A 25774-nucleotide genomic window follows, 5' to 3' on the forward strand; every position below is an offset into this window, starting at 1 on the left:
AAAGAAGCTATTAGTGTTGGACTGCAATATTCTGGTTGAGCGTATAGTTGATCGTATTAGAGCTCTAGGGGCCAAAAGATTGTCATATGCAGGAAGATTAGTGATGATTAAAAGTGTGTTGGGAGCTCTCCATAGCTATTGGGCAAGAATTTACATAATACCTACCTGCATTATGACCAAACTAGAGTCCATTTGCAGGAGCTTCCTTTGAAAAGGGGAAGTTATGTCTCAATCACCAGCTCTGGTCTCTTGGGACAAGGTTTGTTTGCCTAAAACTCAAGGGGGTCTAGGGATTTGTGATCTGAGAAGATGGAATGCTGCTGTAGTGGGGAAGTATGTATGGTGGTTAATGAACAAGAAAGATCATTTATGGGTGAAGTGGGTTCATTGTGTTTATTTAAAAGGTGTATCTTGGCATGACTACAAACCTTCACAGGGGAGTAGTTGGGTCTGGAAACGTATTTGTAGGATTAAGGAAAGGTTTCTTGCAGGTTATGTGAGTAATGGATGGCTTTCAGAGGAGGGGGAGTACAATATTGCCAAAGGTTATCAATGGTTGGGTACTTCTACTCCTGCTGTAAACTGGTACAAGTGTATTTGGAATAACTTCAATATCCCAAAGCAGCAATTCATAGGGTGGCTTTGGATTCAAGGCCGTCTGCTTACTAAGGACATGTTATGCTGCATGGGCATTGGTTCTGATATGCTTTGTGAGCTATGTGGTGATGCAGCTAAGAGTCATGAACATCTGTTTTTTGGCTATGTGTATAGTAAGAAGTGTTTGCAGCTGGTAAATGTGTGGTGTCACAGTACTATTCCTTCACAGCAACTACTAGAATGGTGGCTTGGGCTTAGACAGGTTGATCATAAAGAGGTTTTGGTAGCAGTCTTACTGGCATTGCTTTATCATCTGTGGTGGGCTCGTAATCACTGCCGAGTTACACAGATGGTTTGGTCCCCTGAGGTCATTTTAGGCGTCTTAAGAGTGATGTAATGATTCGTGTTAACAACAAGTATAAGGATAGGAGTAGGAGAGCCTTAAATTGGCTTACTGATTAACATTTGGATGTGAGTTGTTGACTAGAATTGGCTTCCCCAATTCGCTAATATGTTGTATGGTTGATAAATCTTTGAATATGGGCTTTCATATTATTAATGAAATTTTTACTTTCTACCAAAAAAAAAGGATACCCCACAAAAGCATATGTCAGAATCGAAACTAAGTTTCAAGAAATATTTTCTTAAAACTTTCAAAGTCTCAAATCGTAAGAAAAGGCAGTTTAGGAACACTTTCAATGCATATCAGATATGGTGTCTTTTCTACGATTTTATATCGACACTTTCATTAATTATGTACGCAGACATTATAGTGCAAAATTAGCCTCTAAAAGAATCAATAAGATCTGCGAAACTCATCATAGACTGAACCAAATCACATAGGGTTCGAGATAGTTTGAACAATTTCATTTATCTCTAAGATGATCACATGCATTAAGCCCAAATTCTCTCAGTCTCCTTCAGATTGAACGGTACTAAATCAACTTCTCAAGTTGATCTTATACTTCCAACTGAAATTCTCCTTTAGCAAAATAACTTATTGAACCTACATATATCTGTATATGTGTGATCAAATAAGCCAAACATACTCCCACTGAAATCAGTAGGAGATCTCTTATGCCCCTTCATCATCTAAACAAAAGTGACATACCTTATGTTTTTCATGTTTAATGATTTAAGGACAATGCCATAAATGGATAAGAACTGAGCCGTAAAACTTGGACTCTAATAATCATTATGTTATGGATAAAGTTGTTCGTTACTAAGAATAATAACTTGGCTAGCCTCACTATACCTGATCTTCTGACAAGGTCCTAGAACAACATTTGTTCTTCATAAAATCAGTCCATGTCCAAACATGAACTAGAATTACCAACCTTGAATATGACATGTACATGAATAACCTTTATTTAATTCTAGTATGAAGCAATAAGGTAAGCTTAAGTAAACCATTTCTACATATGAAATAACAGCATTTGTTAATATCATAGTTAAAACATTTCACTTCAGATATTGTTCTACCCTTCTTGACCAATTAAATTTATAATGTAACGGTTACATTTGGTATCTTATACCAAAGTAGCAGAACAATAGTAACACTTACCTCCATAACATACACACTTGAAGTCATACTTCAATTGCATTTGCAGATCTTCTAGACACTTCTAGGAGTTACCTTTCCAATGCTATCATTACATTAATGCTCTAAATTATTTACGTACCCTTTTCAGACTTGGCCTCAGGTTTGTGTCTGACAACAATTGCCCTTTCACTCATCACCTTTACCGCCGGCTAAGTCAATATCTCAAGTCTTATTCTTAATAAACTCAAAGATTATTAATATTAGACTTTCTTGATACGACATTCAATCGTCTTTAACATCTCATGTTATTTGGTGAGAAAGCTAATGGTCAAGTTACATCATAATGAACTCACTTTAACTTGAGGCATAACTGAAACAATTTCAGTTGCTAATTTTATCTAGCACAAGAAGTATCTAATCATTCCATATTATCAGTATAACTATGTCCTCAAATGACATATGGACTAATCGGACCATCTTAGCTTTACCTTTCTCACTTAACGGGAAAGTTTCCCTTAATTTAGACGATTGAAATACTTGGTAAATCTAGCTAGTCATCTTCATGACTCTAACCATACAGCCCAAACTGTATGTTAGCATTGGTTCTAGTTTGTAAAAGATTCCCTTCATAAGGAAAAATCTTTTCTCTAGTACTGAGAACAATTCTCAAGATACCAATCTATGAATTTGAACAATTCAAAATCATCTTTATAAGAATGTGATAATGTAGACAAAATATAACCAAAATGTGCATGCAAAATGAAGCGATAATTAATAATTAATCTTAAACAATTTAAGATGATAAATTGAACATGTAACCCTCACACATGAACAATATTCCAAGATCCCAAACACTTTGTGATTTAAGTGAGCTTTGGCTCATCGCCCAAACCACAAATGTCTAGGTGGACATCACCATGTCAATTATATCTCCATGTAACTCTCGGTTTGTCGGTTAGTCATCATATGACACCAACTCCTTGCCTCAAAGCCCAAGTCCGACTTGATAGCCATGTTAAGCGAACCAAATTGCACCGTATGAGTAATAACTCAATTCACATAATTGACAAAGCACTACTTTGGCAGTCACTTTAACCAATGATGCAAACTGTTACTCATCTACTCAATTCACATAATCAGCAAAGCACTGCTTTGGCAGTCACTTTAACCAACGATGCAAACTTATTGTAGTGGTCAATAATGGAAAGGCAATGATTAATATTTATGAGGGATAAAATGCAATATGAGTCCTAACTATGGCACTAGGTCAACTACATTAGTCCAATGTTGTACTAGCTTTAGCTATAACATTGACATGTGACTTAAGTTGTATTAGTTTCAGCTATAACATTGAGCCATAATCTCAAAGTTATACCAACTTCAACTATAACTTTATCACCACCTCAGAGTTGTACCAATTCCAGCTATAACATTGAGCCATAATCTCAAAGTTATACCAGTTTTAGCCATACAAGTCTAAAACAATAATCATTCATATATCACATGTCTTAATGAAAAAATTTAAAAGACCCATAATATGATGTATAATCAAGAGACAATTCATAATTGCTAATTAATTGAGAATCTTTCTCATTTTCCCGACCCGGAAAATTGAGAAAAAACATATCTCAAATTTGATTCATAATCATTAGGCAATTCAAAATTGTAATTTAGATGAACAATTCATCAATATACACGAAAGAGGCATGACAACATTATCCCGACCAAAGAAACGATTTTCTTAATTCGAGATACAAGAGTAAATGCCCAAAATGATTCATAATTGTAAAACAATTCTCAATCATTACCAAGTCATTGTGCAATTCATAATTGTAATTTAATTGAACAATTCATCCAAAACAAACGAGACTTGATATCTTAAAGGATTGCTTTAATATCCCGACCAAAGAAACCATTTTCCTTACTCAAGATATAAAGCAAGTGTCCAAAATAATTCGTTATTGTAAAACAATTCATAATCATAATCAATTCAATGTTGTGACAAAATAGAACAAAACCAAGGCCAAACAAAGCGATTTTCAAATAAAATCAATAGGTTTTGATAGAAAACAGGCGGACACAACCATAATATGACCGGTTCCCAACCGGTCTTGGCCTGCCCAACTCGGAACCGGAAAGAACACAGTCAAAGCATTCCTTAAATCGAAAATCGAGCTAAAACATGCTAAACGTGCTATAATGTTAAATAGAACGGCTCGCTTTGAAATAAACCGGTTTTAAAAACCTTAAACCGGTTCCCTGACAATTAGGGTCCAATTAACTTGGAATCGGTCCGTTTAACACGAAAAACAGATCACAACTAGTCGAAACAATTTCGATAATTGTTATCATGCTAAACCGATTTGTTCAACCTTTTAAACCAATCAATTAAGCCATGTTTTTCGACTCTTAGCTTATGGTTTTGGCCTCCCTTCATCTTATTTCATTCGAGTCTTGCCTTAATAATATTAGGGCTCATCATCAATAATGAAATAGCATCTTAGGGTTTTAGAAAAATGATTTTAGGGCAAATGTATACTTTAATTCAAAATTAGGGTTTATATAAAATCCAATTTCATAATCTAACGTATTAAATTCGCAAATTGAAACTACCCTAAACATGTTTCTAATAGATATACAAATATTCATATTCATCATATCAATTGAATCTCTCATAACCAATTATGGGGCAAGATTCAAGTCGATTTGAATAATACTACGCGGCAAAGGCTCTGATACCACTGTTGGGTTTTGAACACCCTATGAGCCCGGATCTAATCGCAAGTATTATACAAATTAACATAGGAAATAAGATGAATCATATACCTCTTAGCGCAGCGGAAAAATAACGATAATAAGAAGTATATTTGATGTAGAAATCCGAAACCCCAAATGAATAAAAGCACCCCACTTGTGATGCCTCTACCGGTATCCACACAGGTACTAATCTGCGCCTCGTATGCTAGTACTGAAGGGATGAAGTAAGCCTTAGAGAAAACCCTTTTTCTCTCTTGTGTTTTCTCAAAGTTTTGTCAGACTAAACTAAATGGAATAATTAGGGTTTGTCACACAAACCCTTTCTTATATAGGTGAGATACACTATTACTATCTTACTAACCCTAGCGTAGCGCAGCTGGGCCTAATCCATATTAGAGCTCTATTAGTATTAATTATAAGTCCGACTTATAATTATTATACTAATCCCGTACCTTTTGTATGTGACCCAATAGGCCCACTTATGATTACCATATACGTAAACCACCTTACGTGTCAAACCGACATTGGCCTCTAGCAAGGCATATCAATTACATAGACTTAAGTGACTTAATTCGTATAGGACAATGGACATAATTCCTTCAACATCATCTAAGGAAATCTGACTCGGCATAATAAAATAAAAATAAATAAAAGAGTTAAATAAATTATTATATAAAATCAATAAATATCAATCAGATTCGCTATATTAAATCATGGTATCTTAATTAATTATGGAAAAAATATTTCAAAACCTAAAATGTGGCAATCATGTAAAATCATCATTGATTAGTTGAAGAATCATCAAAATTAAAACAATATCTTTTGATTGATTTAAGAATCATATATTATATTAAAGCTAAAACCATCTGTCACGTGTCATCAGCAGATGGCTTCAGCCACGTGTCATTTACACCTTAATTATTCCATATATAACATTTCACTAATTTATTTTCCATTTAATTCATGTTTAATTAATCACTAATTTATGGAAAGGTAATGTTTTTAAATCCCGTCAAATCAGTATATTTCCGTATTCAAAAATTTGGGAAGATTTCCTAAAACAAAATAAGCTATTTATTGAAAATCTCCCATTTTATATTGATAATCATAATATGACACATATTACTTTCCTAAAATTTAAGACAAAGCCAAACGAAACTTATTCCATATAACGAGTCAAAAGGAATCATTATCAAGATCATGTGCTAATATTGTCACATAATTTGGCTAAATCCTATAATTATTATTTTATTTTCCTCTTTATTTAGTGAACTAATATTAAAATTTATTTGCATTAAAAGAAATTGAGCTCAAGAAATTCTCATTTTGTAATGTTTTTCAATATTGCACCTAATTTTAACCTTAAATTGATTTGAAAACAATTCAATTTTTTGAATAACAATTAAACTTCACAGCATATTAGTTTTGATTTTAAAATCATAAATTATAGAATAAAACGGTCCTTTTGTGTATAAAATCAATCTATCACCATTAATAATGAGTGTCTTTTTTGTAATGGGACCGTCTTACAATGTAAAACCGTCTTATAAGTAACATCACTATTTGTGAGATAATGACATATGAGGCGGTCCTATAAATTGTTACCATCAATAGATGACTGCTTTTTTATTAAGCGGGCTATCTTACTATATGAGATTGTCTCACATTATTACTCACCAATTCATTATTCGGTCTATTTTTCCTGAATATCTTACGAGTTTGAGTTGAGTTACGGTCATTATATAACGAAGCTATAAGGTTAGATAATTTTAAATATTTTATAAAAGTAGTTCATAATTTCTGTTTGTTTTGGTCTTTATAGGCTCAACTTAGTATTATTTTCAATTTATATAAGATGGAGTGACTTTTAAAACTTATCTAATAACTAATTCATATTATGACTCTAAAAGGTAATTAGTAAATAAGATGTTAGCGAAAAAATACTTTATCCACTTTAATTTTATTGTTCAATATCTCATTTTAAATTATCTCAAATTAACTGTATTGCATGACAAAATCATTTACATTATTGAGAGGGAAGTGTTAATTAACATGAGTTAATAAACAAAAGAAAAAAAATTAGTATTTGGCGATTTGAAAGACGAATGAATGGGCGATGTTGATGGTAGGAGGTCGTGATAGGGGACGGGTCGCGATGGGTGGGTAATGATGTGATGGAGAGTCGCATATGGTTACGAGAAGGGTTAGGGGTCGTGCATGAGTGGGGCTGGGATGGTGGTTATGCTGAAGGTACAGGAGGTAAGGGATGGTGGATGCAAGAGGAGGTAGAGTAGTTGGATAACGTAGGATACGGATTGCAAGGTGGTGGTTAGTCGTGGGGGCTGTTGAGATAAGGGTTGAAATAAAGGTCTGGTCCGAGGTATTGGGTGTGGTCACCATTGCAGTGGATGATCTGTTGGTGGGTCTTGAGATAGTCGGTCATGGATGGCGAACGCTACTTCCAGGACAGACGATGGTGGGTGAGAGACGAATGAGAGAAACGGTAGAGAATTGAGAGAAGAATAAACAAATGTTTAATATGGTAAAAAATTTACAACAATGGGTAAAATTAAATGTATATTGCGTAATAAATAAGTTATGAAATCTTACAATAATTTTATATCCACTTTTCAGGTGTCACCTCTTATAAGTTAAGACGTCGAGCTAAAAAAAAAGTAGAGTATTTCGAATAAAATTAAGCAATATAAACTTATCAAAAGTGTACGGGTAGACAACGTAAAATTTTCTAAAATTTAGTTATTTACTAAATCACTAAATACTTAAGTTTTTACTTTTAATAATACTTTTCGGTACCACCCGTGCATTGCACGGGTTCAAAAACTAATATTGATTCTTCCTAAAGGCAATTCACATTATTTCCCATAATAGGATTATACGAATATGTTATAGAAGGAAGTTAGCATAATTATAGGAGGAAGTGATTTGTCACTATATATAGGATGATGCAAGTTTTCATAATATAAAAAATATTTATCAACATAATCAATTTATTCATAATCAAAATTCAGTAATTAGTGATTTGTTACCGAAATTGAAGCGTGATTCATGAAAGTAAATATATTAGCGTTATTGTAATAATCGGTCAATTTGTTTAGATCGAGAATATCTAACCTACCCTATATTCATATTTCTGTCTGACCATTTTAAACATAGTTTTCACCATTAGAAATTTAGAATATCTACCCTATTCTAAAATCTAAATTCATATTCCAACTCTACGCTTCTTTGTTTCATTTCGATTCTTATATTACTTTCAAAAAAATTGTTTATATAATTTATAATGCTAATTATTCTGAAGATGAAATATGTTTGATGTGTAGGATGAAGAATTGTAGATATGTATTTGGAGTTGGGGATAACTATTAGAAGACTTTATCATGGACATCAAACAACAGTTAAGAGCCCTACCTTCGCCACTTATTCCCTTTGGTAATTTATTTGTGTTTTTATATGTTTCATCTAATTTCTATTTTTATATTGTAATCATATATTTAAAGACTTGACGACGATTAAATTGTTGCTATAATAATCAATTGTTACTCCATGTTAGTTATTTGGACGTTTTGTTAACTAATGTTATAATTGTTAAAACTAATGTCCAAACATTATTGCGTATATGAGCAAGGTAATACTCCCTCTTATTCGCTATAATGTTCCCGAAACGGATTATTCAAGTAATGTTCCCCTTTCTTTTTTTGGTAACTTTTACTCTTATTTTATTTATCCCTCTCTCCTATCTCAAAACCCCACACAACTCTTTTACTCATATTTTATTATTTTTCTTAATGTTTGGCTCCACAACTCCTTATTTAACTCCTAATAATTCATCTCTCTCTCTCTCTCTCTCTCTCTCCTTACACCAACCCCACCAATGTCCTTTATTCATTTTTAATAATATTCCTTAAGTATCGTGCCAAAGACAAAGAGGAACATTATAACGAATTGGAGGGAGTATATTGGTAGAGCTATGTAGTAACCAAATGGGATTCAAGTGGCTGGATGCTAATGAGCAACGTAAACAACAATGAGAGAGCAAGACATGGTGGATATGGCACCTAATGTGTATATATGTATAGTATAGCCATGATTACTCCCATGACCGAATGATCGAAACGGTCAGTGGTAAGTCGTCTTTTTTTTTTTTGCCAAGTAGGAAAAACTTAATAACCGATGATAAAGTTTTTTTTAATCAACGACAACGTCTTTTTTTTAAGAGAATTGAAATGGGAGATTGTAAAAGTCAAAGACTCAAAGAGGATTCAGATGAATGAAGGCCAAGGCGAGAAAGGTGATTGTCGAGATGATCAAGGGACTTACAAAAAGGTTTATATGGACCGAGATACTAAACTTGTGCAACAACAATAACTCAATCGATTTGCTTTTAGCTTTGGGTTTATACGGAGTATCATTTTTTCATTCCTCTCCTTTTTTTTTCTCATAATTTAGTTAATTATTTCTCCACACAAGAAATGCACAATGTGTAATACAAGACATGATAGTTTGACTCCCAATATCATTTATTTTTATAGATTTATCAATAAGATATTGTTAATTTGAATAAATATTCGCATTCCTTTCATAATTTGAATACTTCCTCCGTTTCATTGATTTTTTTTACAGGTCAAAACAAGTGGGGTAGAGAGGCATTTGACCATAACAAAACAATTACCCCCATACCAAGTGGGGGTAAGTAGGTTATCACAATCATTTAGAAAACTTGTAATTCAGAATTCAGATAATAAGGTTCATTGTGAGATGGAGAGGGTTAAAATGGGCATAGATTATGAATTTTTCTTCAAAATGACCTGAAAGTACGATTTTGGTGAGTTGGTATTAGTTATGTGTCGGGGTTGATAGTTTGGTACTTATTATGAAAGATTTTTTTAGTCCGGTACCATTTATGAGATTTTGACATAAACTTGGTATTGTTTATCAATTTTTTCCTTTTTTTTTATGTATACTGAACGTCTTCGACTTGATAATATCTTGAGATAGACTTTCATTTGACTCTAAATTATTGAATCAATTGAGTTTGGATTGTCTTAAATTACTGGTGAATAATGACGGCTTTAGACCTTGATCAAACGGGTTGTCGGGTTAAGTCAAGTTTTGACCGGTCTATTTGAAATCACTCCGTTTTTCTGATATCTTAGAACAGAGTTACGACTTCCTAAAGTTTATTCGTTCAAGAAATTTTGACTGATTTTTTTCCGACCACATGTGCAGAAATTGACTTTTTTTTTTCAAAATGATTGCCTTTTCGAAATCTACAATTTGAGAAAAAAAAACGTGCCTTTATGAAATTTTGACTAAGAGATACGAGTAATTGAAGTAATTTTTGAGAAAAGTAGGGACATTTGGGAAAAAAATTGCAAACTTTAGAGATTACCACGAGAATTATTCGTATAAATTATGACAATTACAGTTATAATATAAATAATATTTATAATGCAATTTTGAAGATCACGGGTTCAAAAGCTAGTATTTAACAAATTTTATGACCAAGATAATTCATAAATCTTGACCCAGTTAACAATTTTTTTGAGTGTTATTTATTGAAAAAAAATGTGAAAAAATGGAGGAGCAGCAGCAAATGGCAGTAGATGCTAAAAACCAAAATGACGAGTAGGCAGATAGTGACAGTGAGAGTCCTAGTTTAGTGGTGAGCAAATATGAAATACCTCCATTGATCCTTCCTTAGTGCGACTACACGACTACAACTCCGCTATTTTATTTACTTATTAAGTCTGCTATCAGATCTGTTGGTCACATTTTCCTGCTTTCATCATCTGGTACATATCCTCTCTCTCTCTCTCTCTCTCTCTCTCTCTCTCTGTCTCTATAGTCTTCCTTCATGCATTTTTTTGTTACTTTAATTTCTTCGATTTTAACTAATTGTTCAATCTAATTCATTCATATCTATGTAAATTGTATACCCTTTAATCGTTTTCTACTTTTTTTTTTTTATTTTTTTAATGTTGTATAGTTTGTAATGTCTGATTATTCATCTGGGTTTTTCATATTCGATATAACCTATGCTGTCGCAAGATTGAAAAGTTTAAACTTTGTTTACGCCCTCCGTTCCCGTCAATAGTTATCTATACTTCACCAATAAAGACAATTGATAACTATCCACTATACCATCATTTTTCTGGGGATTCTTTTGGCTTTGATTTATAATCGTCAATTCGGTAGGCTGATTTCAGCATTAATGAGCTTCTTTATACAGACTGGGTAATGATAATGATAATGTGATAAACAATACCCAGTACGGATTTCACGTGCCTCAATGCGTAACAGATTTCACTTGGTTTGAAAAAAACAAGAAATTCGTAGACATACCAAATTAATTATGGTTTCTTTTCTTTAATGAGACCATAAGTAAAATGGTCTCATTAAAACAGGTAAAATGGCAGTGAGGATCATCTATCCCACTTTTGTGTCTCATTGTGTGTTCCACTCCACTTACCTTTTGACACATCACTTATGGCAAAATAAAGCAAATATATAAACTTGTTGATCAAATATATAAACTTGTTGATGTGTTAGAAGGTAACCGGTGTGACACATACAAAGGGACACCAAATGGGAGAGAGGATCCTCACTGGTAAAATGGTAGTACACGATGACAGACTGCTGATTTCTATGATAGCCAATTTAGGAGTCAAATTCATCTGCACTGTGTCATTGGACAGTAAACTGATGTCATATTAAATCAGGCTGCTCCCCAGACTCACCGTTTAGGCTTGATTACTTCTAGGCATTATCAATTCGTCATGCCTCAATTTTAGTCCACAGCCTTGGGGTAATTCAATAGCAAAAAAATCAGCATAGAATCAGTTACATTAGGTTAACTATCCACTGATGCTTTCCGTTATTTTCAGTTAAAAAGTGTTGGCTGCAGACTGAATCAAGCAAGCTCAACCATGGAACTGGATCTGATGGACAACAAGTTTTTTAATGTGGGCCTCCTCATATTAGCAACCTTGGTGGCAGCCAAGTTAATATCAGCTCTCATAATGCCTAAATCTGGTAAACGCCTTCCTCCAGTAATAAAGGCTTGGCCTCCAGTCATTGGTGGACTCCTTCGTTTCCTTAAGGGCCCTATTATCATGCTACGCGAGGAATATCCGAAGCTTGGTAATGTTTTTACCTTAAATCTTGTCAATAAGAATATCACCTTCTTGATTGGACCTGAGGTATCTGCCCATTTCTTCAAGGCATCTGAATCTGATCTTAGCCAGCAAGAGGTCTATCGGTTTAATGTTCCTACTTTTGGACCCGGTGTTGTCTTTGATGTTGACTACTCCATTCGCCAGGAGCAATTTCGATTCTTCACCGAGGCTCTTCGTGCCAACAAACTCAAAAGTTATGTAGATCATATGGTTGTCGAAGCTCAGGTTTCTCTCTCCCTCTCTTTGAAATGTTAATCTAATGTAGTAGTGTAACACTTTAGTGAATGATTAATGATCTAACAACAATGCCTCCTAAAATCAAACTTTGTGATTATTTTATTTTATTTTATTTATAAGATGAACTTTATCATTTATAAGTTGAGGCACTTGGGTAATGTTGTTGTAATGAACTTTTGTCATTTATAAGTAGCCATTAGGCATCACAATGATCATAGTTCGCATTAGAAACTACATTTTAGTCAAAACATAAATTAACAGACAAAACAATTTAATAGAAGGAAGCACTTTTGAGGATTGCTCCTTAGCCATGGTATTCTCTTTCAAAATTTTGCGGAGGGTATCACATACCTTGCTTTGCTGCAAATATCTATGTTGTACAGTGGATCATGAATGTTTACTTAATTCTCTTCACACGTCATACAACGTGAATGACTTGGTAAGACTAGGTGTCGTAAAATACTAGAATTAACTTATCAAATTAACAATTTATAGCCTAAACTTTGACTCTACTAACTTTAAATTAAAACAATAGTAAAGTGGAAGTAAAGGGTCGAACCCAAGAGAAGGGATTAGGACTAAAACTTGAATTGTAAACTATTGACCACTAAATAAGACTCTACTACTAGTTAAGATCCTAATGACAATTTAAACTCAACAAAGGGTACTAATCACAAACAATGGGTATTAACAAAGTTCAACTAGTAGGAAACATAGATGAAAAAGGGATGGGTTTGGAAAACAAACATGGAAATTTGAGTAAAAATTGGAGATCCTTTTATTGAGACAATTCTACAAACAACTAGTATGCAAGATTCAATATAAAGGGGAAAGCTTGATGTAATTCTCTCTTAGTAACCCAACAATGATAAAGTTTGACTCTTTTTTACTCTCACAAATATCTACCCAATACTATCACCTCAAGATGTTGATACATGCAAATTAAACCATCTACACATATCCTTCAAACTTAGACAACAAGTCATTAAACCATGAAAAAAGATTAAGCATGAGTATTAAGAATTTAACCAAAAGATGAAGCTAGGATCAATTCCTCATAACATTAAACCATACAAATGAGAAAAAGACATAGACTTTCCTATTTGTTATATGAATCCTTTAAACCAAATCAACATACAACAAACTTGCTCCAAACAATCCTAAGTAAATTAAACCATTTCTTTAGGATTTGCACTAGTCAAGTAAACAATATGCAAGGGTGATCAAACCAAACATTCAATTACTTAACATAATAATTTAAGCACAAGAAAAGAGCATTAGATAAATTAAGAGAGGTTTAAGAGTCTTACAATACCATAGTTGGATACTTTGATCAAATTACATCAAGTTGAAAGCTTAGCCTTCCATATCCTTAGAAGAACCCAAGAAGTGTGGCATCCAAAAATTCAACAAAAGATTACAACTTTCACCCTAAAACAAAGTGTTCTTCTCATACAAGCCTCTAGTGGTTATTCAATAATTAGATGATAGTTTAGGTCTTCAAAATGTGGAGTATATATAGGGGTGCACTCCTATCTAGGTTAAGTCGTCCAAAAATAAGCCCAAAAACACGGACTGTTTAACTAAGTCCGTGTTTAAAACGGAAATGCGCAGGCTGCGCCAAGCAGTTGGCGCAGGCTGCACAGTTTTGGACTCCCCCGTGAAACTTCCAAGTTTTGCTTGATCTTTTACTTTCCAACTTCCACTCGTCATTGCTTGCTTGGGACGGAATTCTTATCTTGGTCAAAACAAAATGAAATCTTCACCTCGACTCTTTGATACGGGTGCTTGACTTGCCTCAAGAGGTGATCAATCCAAGAAGAAGCCCTTTGTGACCCAAAACTACAAAGAAATACAGTAAGCCGGTATGTCCGAGATTAACGCATAATTTGGCCTTGACACTTGAATAGACAACCTAAAAATCATACTAGACACGACATATTTGAAACTATCAAATACCCCCACACTTAGACTTTTGCTCGTCTCGAGCAAAACCCGAAACAAGCAATTGCACAAGCCTAAAGGTGAGTATGAGGGTAATTGATCGCTCTTCCCTTACCACGACCTTCTTATGTCTCCCTCTTTGACAATCCACCTATGAAAATAAAATCTAGACTCAAAGTTGTTTTGGCACTCTCTCTTCACTCACACTCCCTCCTTATATCATCCCTCAAGATAAGACACGACACGACACAACTCCTACTCCGACTCATCATTCAAATCCACCCTTCTCATCTCTCCATAGTAGTAATGGTCACCCTTTGCCTTATCCCAAGGCAATAGCAAGGTGACCTCTCATCCTCCTATTACAATTCATATCACTTCTCGCCACTTATAACACCCCGTTATCACTCCATGCAATGAAAATTATGCTACTTGGTTGACCAAACTCCATTAGACATCAACAACACAAGTAGCCAAGTTAAAAATCCACCTACTTCTTGGGTTCTTCTAAGGATATGGAAGGCTAAGCTTTCAACTTGATGTAATTTGATCAAAGTATCCAACTTTGGTATTGTAAGACTCTTAAACCTCTCTTAATTTATCTAATGCTCTTTTCTTGTGCTTAAATTATTATGTTAAGTAATTGAATGTTTGGTTTGATCACCCATGTATATTGTTTACTTGACTAGTGCAAATCCTAAAGAAATGGTTTAATTACTTAGGATTGTTTGGAGCAAGTTTGTTGTATGTTGATTTGGTTTAAAGGATTCATATAACAAATAGGAAAGTCTATGTCTTTTTCTCATTTGTATGGTTTAATCTTATGAGGAATTGATCCTAGCTTCATCTTTTGGTTAAATTCTTAATGCTCATGCTTAGTCTCTTTTCATGGTTTAATGACTTGTTGTCTAAGTTTGAAGGATATGTGTAGATGGTTTAATTTGCATGTATCAACGTCGATGGCTCGACTTAGTGTTTCTCATGATCATGCTTGGTAAATGGGGTCTTCTAAATTGACTTGTTCAACGATTTGTGCTTCCATGCCTTCATTATACTCCTTAAGTCGTTGTCCATTCACTTTAATTATCTTTTCCGTGCTTGGGTTCTCAACTTCGACCGCTCCATGAGGGTGGACTTTTCTCACAATGAACGGTCCAACCCACCTTGATCTTAGCTTCCCGGAGAACAACTTTAACCGGTTTTGAAAAACAAGAACCTTGGTGCCTTTCTTGAAAACCCGCCGACTTATCATTCGATCATGCCATATTCTAGCTTTCTCTTTGTATATGGCGGCATTATCATAAGAGTCAAGACGGATTTCTTCAATTTCTTGAAGTTGTAGCTTCCGATGGAGGCCCACATCATCTATGCTTTGGTTGAAAGATTTGATGGCCCAATAGGCTCTATGTTCCACTTCCAAAGGAAGGTGACATGCCTTTCCATAAATGAGTCGGTATGGGGACATACCAATTGGTGTCTTGTAAGCGGTGCGGTACGCCCAAAGAGCGTCATTTAACCTTTGACTCCAATCCTTCCTATCGGGGTTCACTGTTTTTTTTAAGATATTCTTGATCTCCCGATTGGATACCTCCGCTTGCCCATTTGTTTATGGGTGGTAGGCGGTGGAGACTTTGTGCACGACCCCGTACTTCTTTAACAACCCTTCCAATATCCGATTGCAAAAATGAGTCCCCCGATCACTTATTAACGCCCTAGGATAGTCAAACCTTGAGAAGATATTGTTTTGAACAAAGCTTGAGACCGTCCTTGCGTCATCATTCCTAGTTGGTATAGCCTCGATCCATTTTGAAACATAGTCTACCGCTAATAGGATATAGAGATACCCATCCGACTTGGGGAATGGACCCATGAAGTCTATCCCCCACACATCGAAAACCTCCAAATAAAGCATCGGTTGTTGGGGCATTTCGTTTCGTCGTGAGATGTTGCCAACCCGTTGGCATCGATCACAAGTATTGACGAAAATGTGAACATCCTTGAACAACTTGGGCCAATAGAACCCGCACTCAAGGATCTTACGTGCCGTTCTATGAGGCCCAAAGTGACCCCCACAAGCGTACTCGTGGCAATGTTTGAGGATAGATGGGATTTCTACATCCGGTACACAACGTCGAATGACTTGATCTTGGCACATTTTCCATAGATATGGGTCATCCCATATGTAGAATCTAGAATCGGCCTTTATCTTATTTCTTTGACTTGATGAAAGTGAGGTGGGAAACTTCTTTGTTACCATGTAGTTGACAAGGTTAGCATACCAAGGCTCAACGGCCTTCATGGAATATAGAGATTCATGTGGTAAGCTACCGTCCACTACTCCCATGGTCTTCACTAGATCCTCATTGATGTGAAGCCTACTCAAATGATCGGCTACCACATTAGCACTCCCTTGCTTGTCCTTATCTCGATGTCAAACTTACTCAACAAAAGAACCCATCTCATTAGCCTTGCTTTGGTGTCTTTCTTATCTACAAGTTGTCTTATAGACTTGTGGTCGGTATAAATGATGACCTTGGCACCCAAGAGATAAGCCCGGAACTTTTCAATGGCATACACCACCGCCAAGAATTCCTTCTCCGTGGTGGTGTAGTTCCGTTGAGCATCATTCAAAAGTGAAGAAGCATATTGTATTACATGAGCAACCTTCCCTTCCCTTTGGTCTAAAACCGCGCCAAGGGCATAATCACTAGCATCGGTCATGATTTCAAAAGGGAGATCCCATCTTGGAGCTTGAATTATCGGGGCCGTCACAAGCTTTTCCTTCAAAGAATCGAATGCCAACCTACACGCATCATCAAAAACAAACTCCACATCCTTGTGCAAAAACTTGCACAAGGGGTAAGCAATCTTGGAGAAATCCTTAATAAATCGACGGTAGAAGCCCGCGTGTTCTAGGAACGACCTTATCTCCCGAGTATTAGTAGGATATGGCAAGGTTTTTATCACTTCAACCTTAGCCACATCCACCTCAATCCCTCTCTTTGAGACTATGTGACCTAACACGATGTCGCTTTTAACCATAAAGTGACATTTCTCGGAATTCAACACAAGGTGTGACTCCGTGCATCGTGATAGGACCATAGTTAGGTGGTCCAAGCAAACTTCAAAATTGTCTCCATGGACGGTGAAGTCGTCCATGAAGACCTCTAAGACTCTTTCTACAAGATCCGAGAAAAGACTCCCCATGCAACGTTGAAATGTACCCGGAGCATTACACAAACCGAAGGGCATCCTTCGGTATGCATATGTTCCAAAAGGGCATGTGAATGTTGTCTTGGATTGATCCTCCGGACGTATGGGAATTTGAAAGTATCCGGAATATCCGTCCAAGAAACAATAGAATTCCTTCCCTCCTAGCCTCTCTAGCATTTGGTCTAGAAAGGGTAAAGGGAAATGGTCTTTGAATGTCACGGCATTTAGGCGGCGATAATCGATGCAAACTCGCCACCCGGTTTGAATCCGGGTGGGAATTAAAGCTCCTTCTTTGCCCTCGATTACCGTCACGCCACCCTTTTTAGGTACACATTGAGTGGGACTTACCCATTGAGAATCGCTAATGGGGTAGATGATTCCCATTTGGAGCAATTTGATGATCTCTTCCTTCACGACCTCCATCATTGGTGGGTTCAATCTTTTTTGTGGTTGCCTCACCGGTTTTGCCTCTCCCTCCAACCCGATCTTGTGCATGCAAACACTTGGGCTTATCCCTTTAAGATCCGCAATGCTCCACCCAAAAGATTCCTTGTACTTGTGCAATACATCCACCAATCTCTTTTCTTGATTACCCTCAAGTTGGTTGGAGATTATGAGGGGTAGAGTGTTGTTTTCCCCAAGGAAAATGTACTTCAAGTGGTTGGGAAGTGGTTTTAAATTGGGAGTGGGTGGTTTTATAATGGATGGGAGTGGTCTTTCAAGGGAGGCCTCTAGAGGAAGGAATTTGGCTTGATAGTCATAAGAAGAAGAGGAAAAGCAAGCCTTGGTGGAACTGCGCAGGTTGCACTGGTGAGATGCGCAGGCTGCGCTGTGGCTCGGGATTTCCTCGTCAATTTCTCTCATTTCTCCTTCCTCCTTAGATTCTTCCAAGGGTTCTTCCTTCTCCAATGCATCTATGCATCTATACTTTCCTGCACATCATGAGACAACAAAAATCGCAACCCTTCCTTCTCGACATTGTTAGTGAGGGCCACTTCAAGTGGGTCCCTATGACTCAATTGGTTAACTCGATTTGCCAAAGGTTCAATTTTATCAAGAAAGTAGCAAAAGCTCAAATCATCGGTCTTTTTCATCATCTCATACACATTATACTTCAAAACTTTCCCTTCAAATTCCATGGTCAAATTTCCATCATACATGTCAAGTTTGGTTTTGGAGGTTCTCATGAAAGGCCTCCCTAGCAAGAGGGGTGTAGCCTTGGAGTCCAGTTCCATGTCTTAACATAAAAATCGGCCGGAAACATGAATTTATCAACCTCTACCAACACATCTTCTACAAGACCTTTGGGGTGAATTGTAGAGCGATCCGCTAATTGGATCACAACATTGGTCTTAGACAAGGGAGGTAATTCTAGGGTCTCATAAATGGAGTAAGGCATGACATTAATAGATGACCCCGAGTCTAGCATAGCTCTAGCAAAAGCTTTGCCTCCAATTGAGCACGGTATAGTTAGCATGCCCGAATCATCACACTTTTTGGGAAGATTTTGTTTGAAAATTGCCGAGACATGCCTACTAACCGTGACTCTTTCAACTCCTTTCCTTGGTTTCCGTTTAGGGGTGCAAAGTTCCTTGAGAAACTTTGCATACCTAGGAACGGTTTTGATGATAGTAAAAAGAGGGATGTTGACCTCACATTTCCTAAAAGTTTCATAAAGATCAGAGTCTTTATCAAACTTCTTGGGATTTGTGAGGGCACTTGGAAATGGTACCTCCGGTTCATATTCTTTTTCAATCTCTTCAAGTTGATCCTTTGTGTTGGTGCTTCCTTCTTTTCCTTTGTCAATGCTCAAAGGACTCTTTTCTTCTTCCTCATTAGCCTTTGAAGATGTCCCTTTCTCATGTTCAACCACAAGCTCTACTTCAATTTGCTCTTCAATTTCAATAACCCTTTCTTGTGACTTGCCCCTTCTCTTCTTCTTGGGAGGGGATTCTAAAGTTCTCCCCTTCCTCAATGTCATAGCACTAGCATTTTCTCTAGGAGGAAATGTAGTGGAGGGAATAGAAGTGGAATTCCTTTGGTTTTGCTTGGCAAGCTCTTGGGCAATTTGTCCAAGTTGGACCTCAAGGTTGGTAACCTTGGCATCACTAACCAGGGTTACCTAATTCGCTCGTCCCCCCTCCGAATTGCGAATTAATTCGAACGAATTAATTCGCAATTCATTTTCATCTTAATTCGTCCCAATTCGCGAATTATTCGCTGAGATGAGCGAATTATATGATTATACTAAAAACCAAAAAAAATCAGGAAAAATTGAAGTATAGACAAGATACCTGGTTATTTTGAAGTTTGAACTTTGAAGCCAAACACAATGATTTGATTCACTATTGTAGATTTGTAGATTTAGCTTTAATTTGATTTTGATTTTTGACTGGAAGATGATTTTTTTTTTAGCTTTGTTGATATAAAAGGATAATCCTTTTGCGAATTGCATTCGACGAATTACCGAATTTTAAAATAATGTAATTCGCCAGCGAATTGAATTCGCTAAATTGAGCGAATCGCGAATTAGAATTAAGAAAGCGAATTGAACGAATTGCGAATCCGGTAACCCTGTCACTAACACCCTTATCGGCTTCAATCTTGTCAAACCGCTTGTTTGTTTTAACTTGCTCTTGCAAAATGTTCTTAAGCAAGTCTTGAACACTTGGTTCCTTTTGAGAATTGGTGTTGTTACCTTGATTGCCAAATTGGGATGATTGACCTTGGTTTTGGTTTCGACCTTGGTTGTTGAAATTTCCATTCCTATTTCCTTGAGAATTTGAGCCTTGACCTTGTCGGGAATTTTGGTCCCTCAAGTGGTTGAATTGGCCATTCACAAAGCTCTTTGAGGTGTCCCTACCCCAACCAAGTCGAGGATTGTCTCTACTCCCAACATTGTAAGTGTTACCACTAGGGTCATAATTGTAGTATCCTCCCCCGGAAGGATTCCTAACATTGTAATTCCCATAACCCATTGCACTTACATTTTCCACCCCAATTCCTTCTTCAATCACGATGGGGCAAACTTCCTCCAAATGAGGACCTTGGCAATAGTTGCATTCCACTTGATTCCTCTGACCCCCATCCTTGTTTGGATTGTTCACCATCATGTTCTTCCCTAGGTGAGTTAGGTCATTCACACTTTGCTAAGATTTTGAGTAGATGAGGAGTAGGTTCCCATTGAAGATGCATTTCTTGATCCCCTTTGACTTCTACCATAATTTCTTGTGGTTGAGGCAAGTCTCTCAATGATTTCCTTAGCATCCGCTATGGAATAATTCTCCAAACCTCCTCCGGTAGCGGAATTGACCATCCTTTGATCTTCTTGGCCTAAACCTTCATAAAAGTTAACAAGAAGGTCATCCTCACTCAACCCATGGTATGGGCATTGTATGGGCATTGAGCCACCAACCTCTTAAATCTTTCCCAATATTCATACATGGTTTCCCCATTGTCTTGCTCTATTGTGGTAATTGCCTTCTTTGCATGGTTGTGGCTTGAGTCGGGATAGAATTTCTCAAGGAAGGCCGCTTTTATTTCTTTCCAAGTACTTATGGACCCCGGAGTAAGATAGAAAAGCCAATCCTTGGCCGCAGCCAACAAGGAAAACGGAAATGCACGAAGCTTGAATTGGTCCTCCGTCACCCCATTTGGAATGACTCCTTCACACATCATGTGAAACTCCGATAAGTGCCGATTAGGATCATTCCCCGCTTGTCCATGGAATTTGGGTAAGTTGTGAATGAAGAAACCCTTGAGTTCAAAATTGGCATTTGCTCCCAAAGGAGGATATGTGATGCATAATGGTTGTTCATCATAGTTTCTTGCCCTTATCTCCCGAATGGTTCTATTATCGTTCGCCATTCTAGGATATTGTACTTCAATAGGGTCTACCGAAAGTGGTTCTTCTTCAACTTCGGCTTCCCTAGGTGGTCTTTGATATACCACGGGTTCGTAAATAACCAAGAGTACGCTCCGAATGAATCCTCTTCAACGGGAGTAAATTCACCACCTTGTGGGGAATTAAACATAAACCTTGACACTACACAAAACAAATTAGAACTTCCACTTACTTCTAACAACAAAAGGAGTATAAAAACAACTAAGCATAAATTCACAAACTCAAGTTCTAGCTATGTTACCCTTCCCCGGCAACGGCGCCAAAATTTGACTTGGTAAGACTAGGTGTCGTCAAACATGTAAAATACTAGAATTAACCTATCAAATTAACAATTTATAGCCTAAACTTTGACTCAGTAAAGTGGAAGTAAAGGGTCGAACCCAAGAGAAGGGATTAGGACTAAAACTTGAATTGTAAACTATTGACCACTAAATAAGACTCTACTACTAGTTAAGATCCTAATGACAATTTAAACTCAACAAAGGGTACTAATCACAAACAATGGGTATTAACAAAGTTCAACTAGTAGGAAACATAGATGAAAAAGGGATGGGTTTGGAAAACAAACATGGAAATTTGAGTAAAAATTGGAGATCCTTTTATTGAGACAATTCTACAAACAACTAGTATGCAAGATTCAATATAAAGGGGAAAGCTTGATGTAATTCTCTCTTAGTAACCCAACAATGATAAAGTTTAACTCTTTTTTACTCTCACAAATATCTACCCAATACTATCACCTCAAGATGTTGATACATGCAAATTAAACCATCTACACATATCCTTCAAACTTAGACAACAAGTCATTAAACCATGAAAAGAGACTAAGCATGAGCATTAAGAATTTAACCAAAAGATGAAGCTAGGATCAATTCCTCATAACATTAAACCATACAAATGAGAAAAAGACATAGACTTTCCTATTTGTTATATGAATCCTTTAAACCGAATCAACATACAACAAACTTGCTCCAAACAATCCTAAGTAAATTAAACCATTTCTTTAGGATTTGCACTAGTCAAGTAAACAATATGCATGGGTGATCAAACCAAACATTCAATTACTTAACATAATAATTTAAGCACAAGAAAAGAGCATTAGATAAATTAAGAGAGGTTTAAGAGTCTTACAATACCAAAGTTGGATACTTTGATCAAATTACATCAAGTTGAAAGCTTAGCCTTCCATATCCTTAGAAGAACCCAAGAAGTGTGGCATCCAAAAATTCAACAAAAGATTACAACTTTCACCCTAAAACAAAGTGTTCTTCTCATACAAGCCTCTAGTGATTATTCAATAATTAGATGATAGTTTAGGTCTTCAAAATGTGGAGTATATATAGGGGTGCACTCCTATCTAGGTTAAGTCGTCCAAAAATAAGCCCAAAAACACGGACTGTTTAATTAAGCCCGTGTTTAAAACGGAAATGCGCCTGCACAGTTTTGGACTCCCCCGTGAAACTTCCAAGTTTTGCTTGATCTTTTACTTTCCAACTTCCACTCGTCATTGCTTGCTTGGGACGGAATTCTTATCTTGGTCAAAACAAAATGAAATCTTCACCTCGACTCTTTGATACGGGTGCTTGACTTGCCTCAAGAGGTGATCAATCCAAGAAGAAGCCCTTTGTGACCTAAAACTACAAAGAAATAGAGTAAGCTGGTATGTCCGAGATTAACGCATAATTTGGCCTTGACACTTGAATAGACAACCTAAAAATCATACTAGACACGACATATTTGACACTATCAGTGAACCAATGATAAATTTCTCTTTCTGTCGGACGTACATGTTTTAGTCGAAGCCGAATTCATCTTATGGAATAACAAACTCTTTCTATCCCACTGGGTTCTTTGCACTTTGGATTGGCACAGTTTTTCAGGAGAAAGAGAGGGGAAAGTGAAAAAAAAAGGTGGCTGCCACTTGCTTCTACTCAAATCCGAAACGGTAGTGTAAAAAACCCAATGGAAAAGTAGTCGTAGATATGGTCATCAAATAAGTTTGAGAATAGGTTCAATAGGATGCATTATGTATTTATGTATACTAAAGGCCTTTCCTCTTGATGAACTAGAGTCACTAGAGATTTGGAGACACTTGTAAGTTTGTAGTCGAGTGAAAGGCTTGTCCTGTGTACCTTTACTTTCCTTCTGAAACATTTCATTCTATTAAAAAGCAAAAAGTTAAGGCCTTCAGCAATTCTGTAACATTTATGTGCACTATTGTTTGATACTTTGATGTGGGACAGTACTTTATCTGACATTAGATGTTGGTTTTCTGGGCAACATTTATCTTGGGTCTACATGTAGTTGAAGTTCATCTGACTTGATTATCAAATTGTGTAGCCTCTGTCTGTACGGTTTATTGACTTGTTTATTTGTGGCTTGGTATCAAATATCGGTGTGAGACTTAATCTCCGAATCGGCCATCACACTGTATGGTAAAATCTCTAGTTAAGTTAAACTAAGTTTCATTCCTCATCTTACCGTAACTTATCGAAAGGGAATTCAAATGTCCATATTGTTTCTATAGTAACTATGTTTAATCTCTGTAGTCTTCACTCTTTACCCACTAGATATAAACCTCTATAGAAATTAAAGAAGTTTAAAACCTGTTACTTGGATATTCTGCAGGATTACTTTACCAAGTGGGGAGATAGTGGAGAGGTGGACTTGAAGTATGAGTTGGAGCATCTTATCATCTTGACAGCCAGTAGATGTCTATTGGGCCGGGAAGTTCGTGACAAGCTATTCGATGATGTTTCTGCCCTTTTTCATGACCTCGATAACGGGATGCTACCCATTAGTGTTCTATTCCCATACCTGCCTATCCCCGCCCATCGCCGTCGTGACAGAGCTCGTAAGAAGCTCGCTCATATTTTCGCAAACATTATTACTTCCCGTAAAGAATCTGGGAAGTCCGAAAACGACATGTTACAATGCTTCATTGAATCCAAGTATAAAGATGGGCGCTCCACTACCGAAGGAGAAGTCACCGGGCTTCTAATAGCCGCTCTTTTTGCGGGCCAGCATACCAGCTCAATTACATCTACCTGGACCGGGGCGTACCTTCTTCGTTATAAGCAATTCTTGTCAGAGGCGGTGGAGGAGCAAAAATCCATATTGAAGAAGCATGGTGATCATGTGGATCACGATGTTTTGTCTGAAATGGAAGTGCTGCATAGGTGTATTAAGGAAGCCCTCAGACTCCATCCTCCCCTAATTATGTTGCTGCGCCAATCACACGCTGATTTCAGCGTGAGTAATGATGGTAAAGAGTATGACATTCCGAGCGGCCATATTGTTGCCACCTCGCCCGCTTTTGCCAATCGCCTCCCAAGTATTTACAAGAACCCGGACACATTTGACCCTGACCGATTTTCCCCTGGAAGGGACGAGGATAAGGCAGCTGGGCAGTTTTCTTACATATCTTTTGGAGGTGGTAGGCACGGTTGCCTTGGGGAACCCTTTGCATATTTGCAGATTAAGGCGATATGGAGCCATTTGCTTAGAAATTTCGACTTTGAACTGATTTCTCCATTCCCGGAGGTTGACTGGAATGCCATGGTGGTCGGTGTGAAAGGGAAGGTTATGGTGCGGTACAAGCGCAGAAACCTTCTTGTCGAATGACACTGATAGCTTAAGTTTAGGCCTGTCAAAGGGGTCATTCAGTTAGGGTACGGGTATGTTAAGTTTGGTTCGGGTCATTTTTGGCATATGATATACTTCAGGTGTCATTTAGTCTCGAGCGAGGTTATTTGAAGTTGGGTCATGTCAGTTTTGACATGTCTGCTTAAGTGTATGAATGCTACGTCCAGGTTTGTGGTGTTTTTTTTTTGTACGGTTCTTCCCTTTTAGTCGTTGAACCATCAGTGTGTGTGCTCTCATGAGCCTTTGCTAGTTCAAGTTCGGGTTCAGGTTCAGGTTTTCCAGAATCTGCATTTTAGGATTGTTATGCACTCCGTTTGACCTCTGAAAATCTGATTTTAGCTTTCTGCGCTTTTAACACCTGAATGAAGTAACAAAAAAAAAAAAACACCTGAATGAATTCTGTTCAGTAAATTTGGCCTTCGTACCCGTTAGACCAGGAGTATTTGAGGTACTGGGGTACTATTATCCACTTTTCGCTGTAAGTAAAAGGTGTACATATCTGATTCTGGAGGTTCTTCTCAATATTGGTTGATGACAAGTGTTCTAGAATTATACAGGCATTATTAATTATTATGAAGCAGACGCCCAACCTTAGAATTGGAAATTTAGTTGCAAATAGAACGCCTGAGGTTTCACTCTTATGCATAGATTGTAATAGGTAATTGTGTTGTTATATATTGGGTGTTAATGAGCCGGGCTTGAGCTTGGCCTTGCTCGGCTTGTGCTCAAGAACGAAAA

At 36.8% G+C, this 25774-nt stretch overlaps 2 protein-coding genes across 2 annotated transcripts; both read left to right on the plus strand.

Annotated features, from left to right (window-relative positions):
• The first annotated feature begins 223 nt into the window (after positions 1-223).
• LOC141641199 (uncharacterized) lies at positions 224-994 on the plus strand. The gene has a single exon (XM_074449870.1). It carries the CDS (start codon positions 224-226, stop codon positions 992-994), a length of 771 nt encoding a protein of 256 aa, XP_074305971.1.
• Positions 995-10433: 9439 nt separating this feature from the next.
• On the plus strand, positions 10434-25391 carry LOC141642904 (sterol 14-demethylase-like). Its single transcript, XM_074451894.1, has 3 exons — positions 10434-10710; positions 11803-12318; positions 24020-25391. Exons 2-3 carry the CDS (start codon positions 11845-11847, stop codon positions 25013-25015), a joined length of 1470 nt encoding a protein of 489 aa, XP_074307995.1. The 5' UTR covers positions 10434-10710; positions 11803-11844; the 3' UTR covers positions 25016-25391.
• The last annotated feature ends 383 nt before the right edge of the window (positions 25392-25774 follow it).

This window comes from Silene latifolia, chromosome 2 (genome assembly GCF_048544455.1).
Source record: "Silene latifolia isolate original U9 population chromosome 2, ASM4854445v1, whole genome shotgun sequence".
Lineage (NCBI taxonomy): Eukaryota > Viridiplantae > Streptophyta > Magnoliopsida > Caryophyllales > Caryophyllaceae > Silene > Silene latifolia.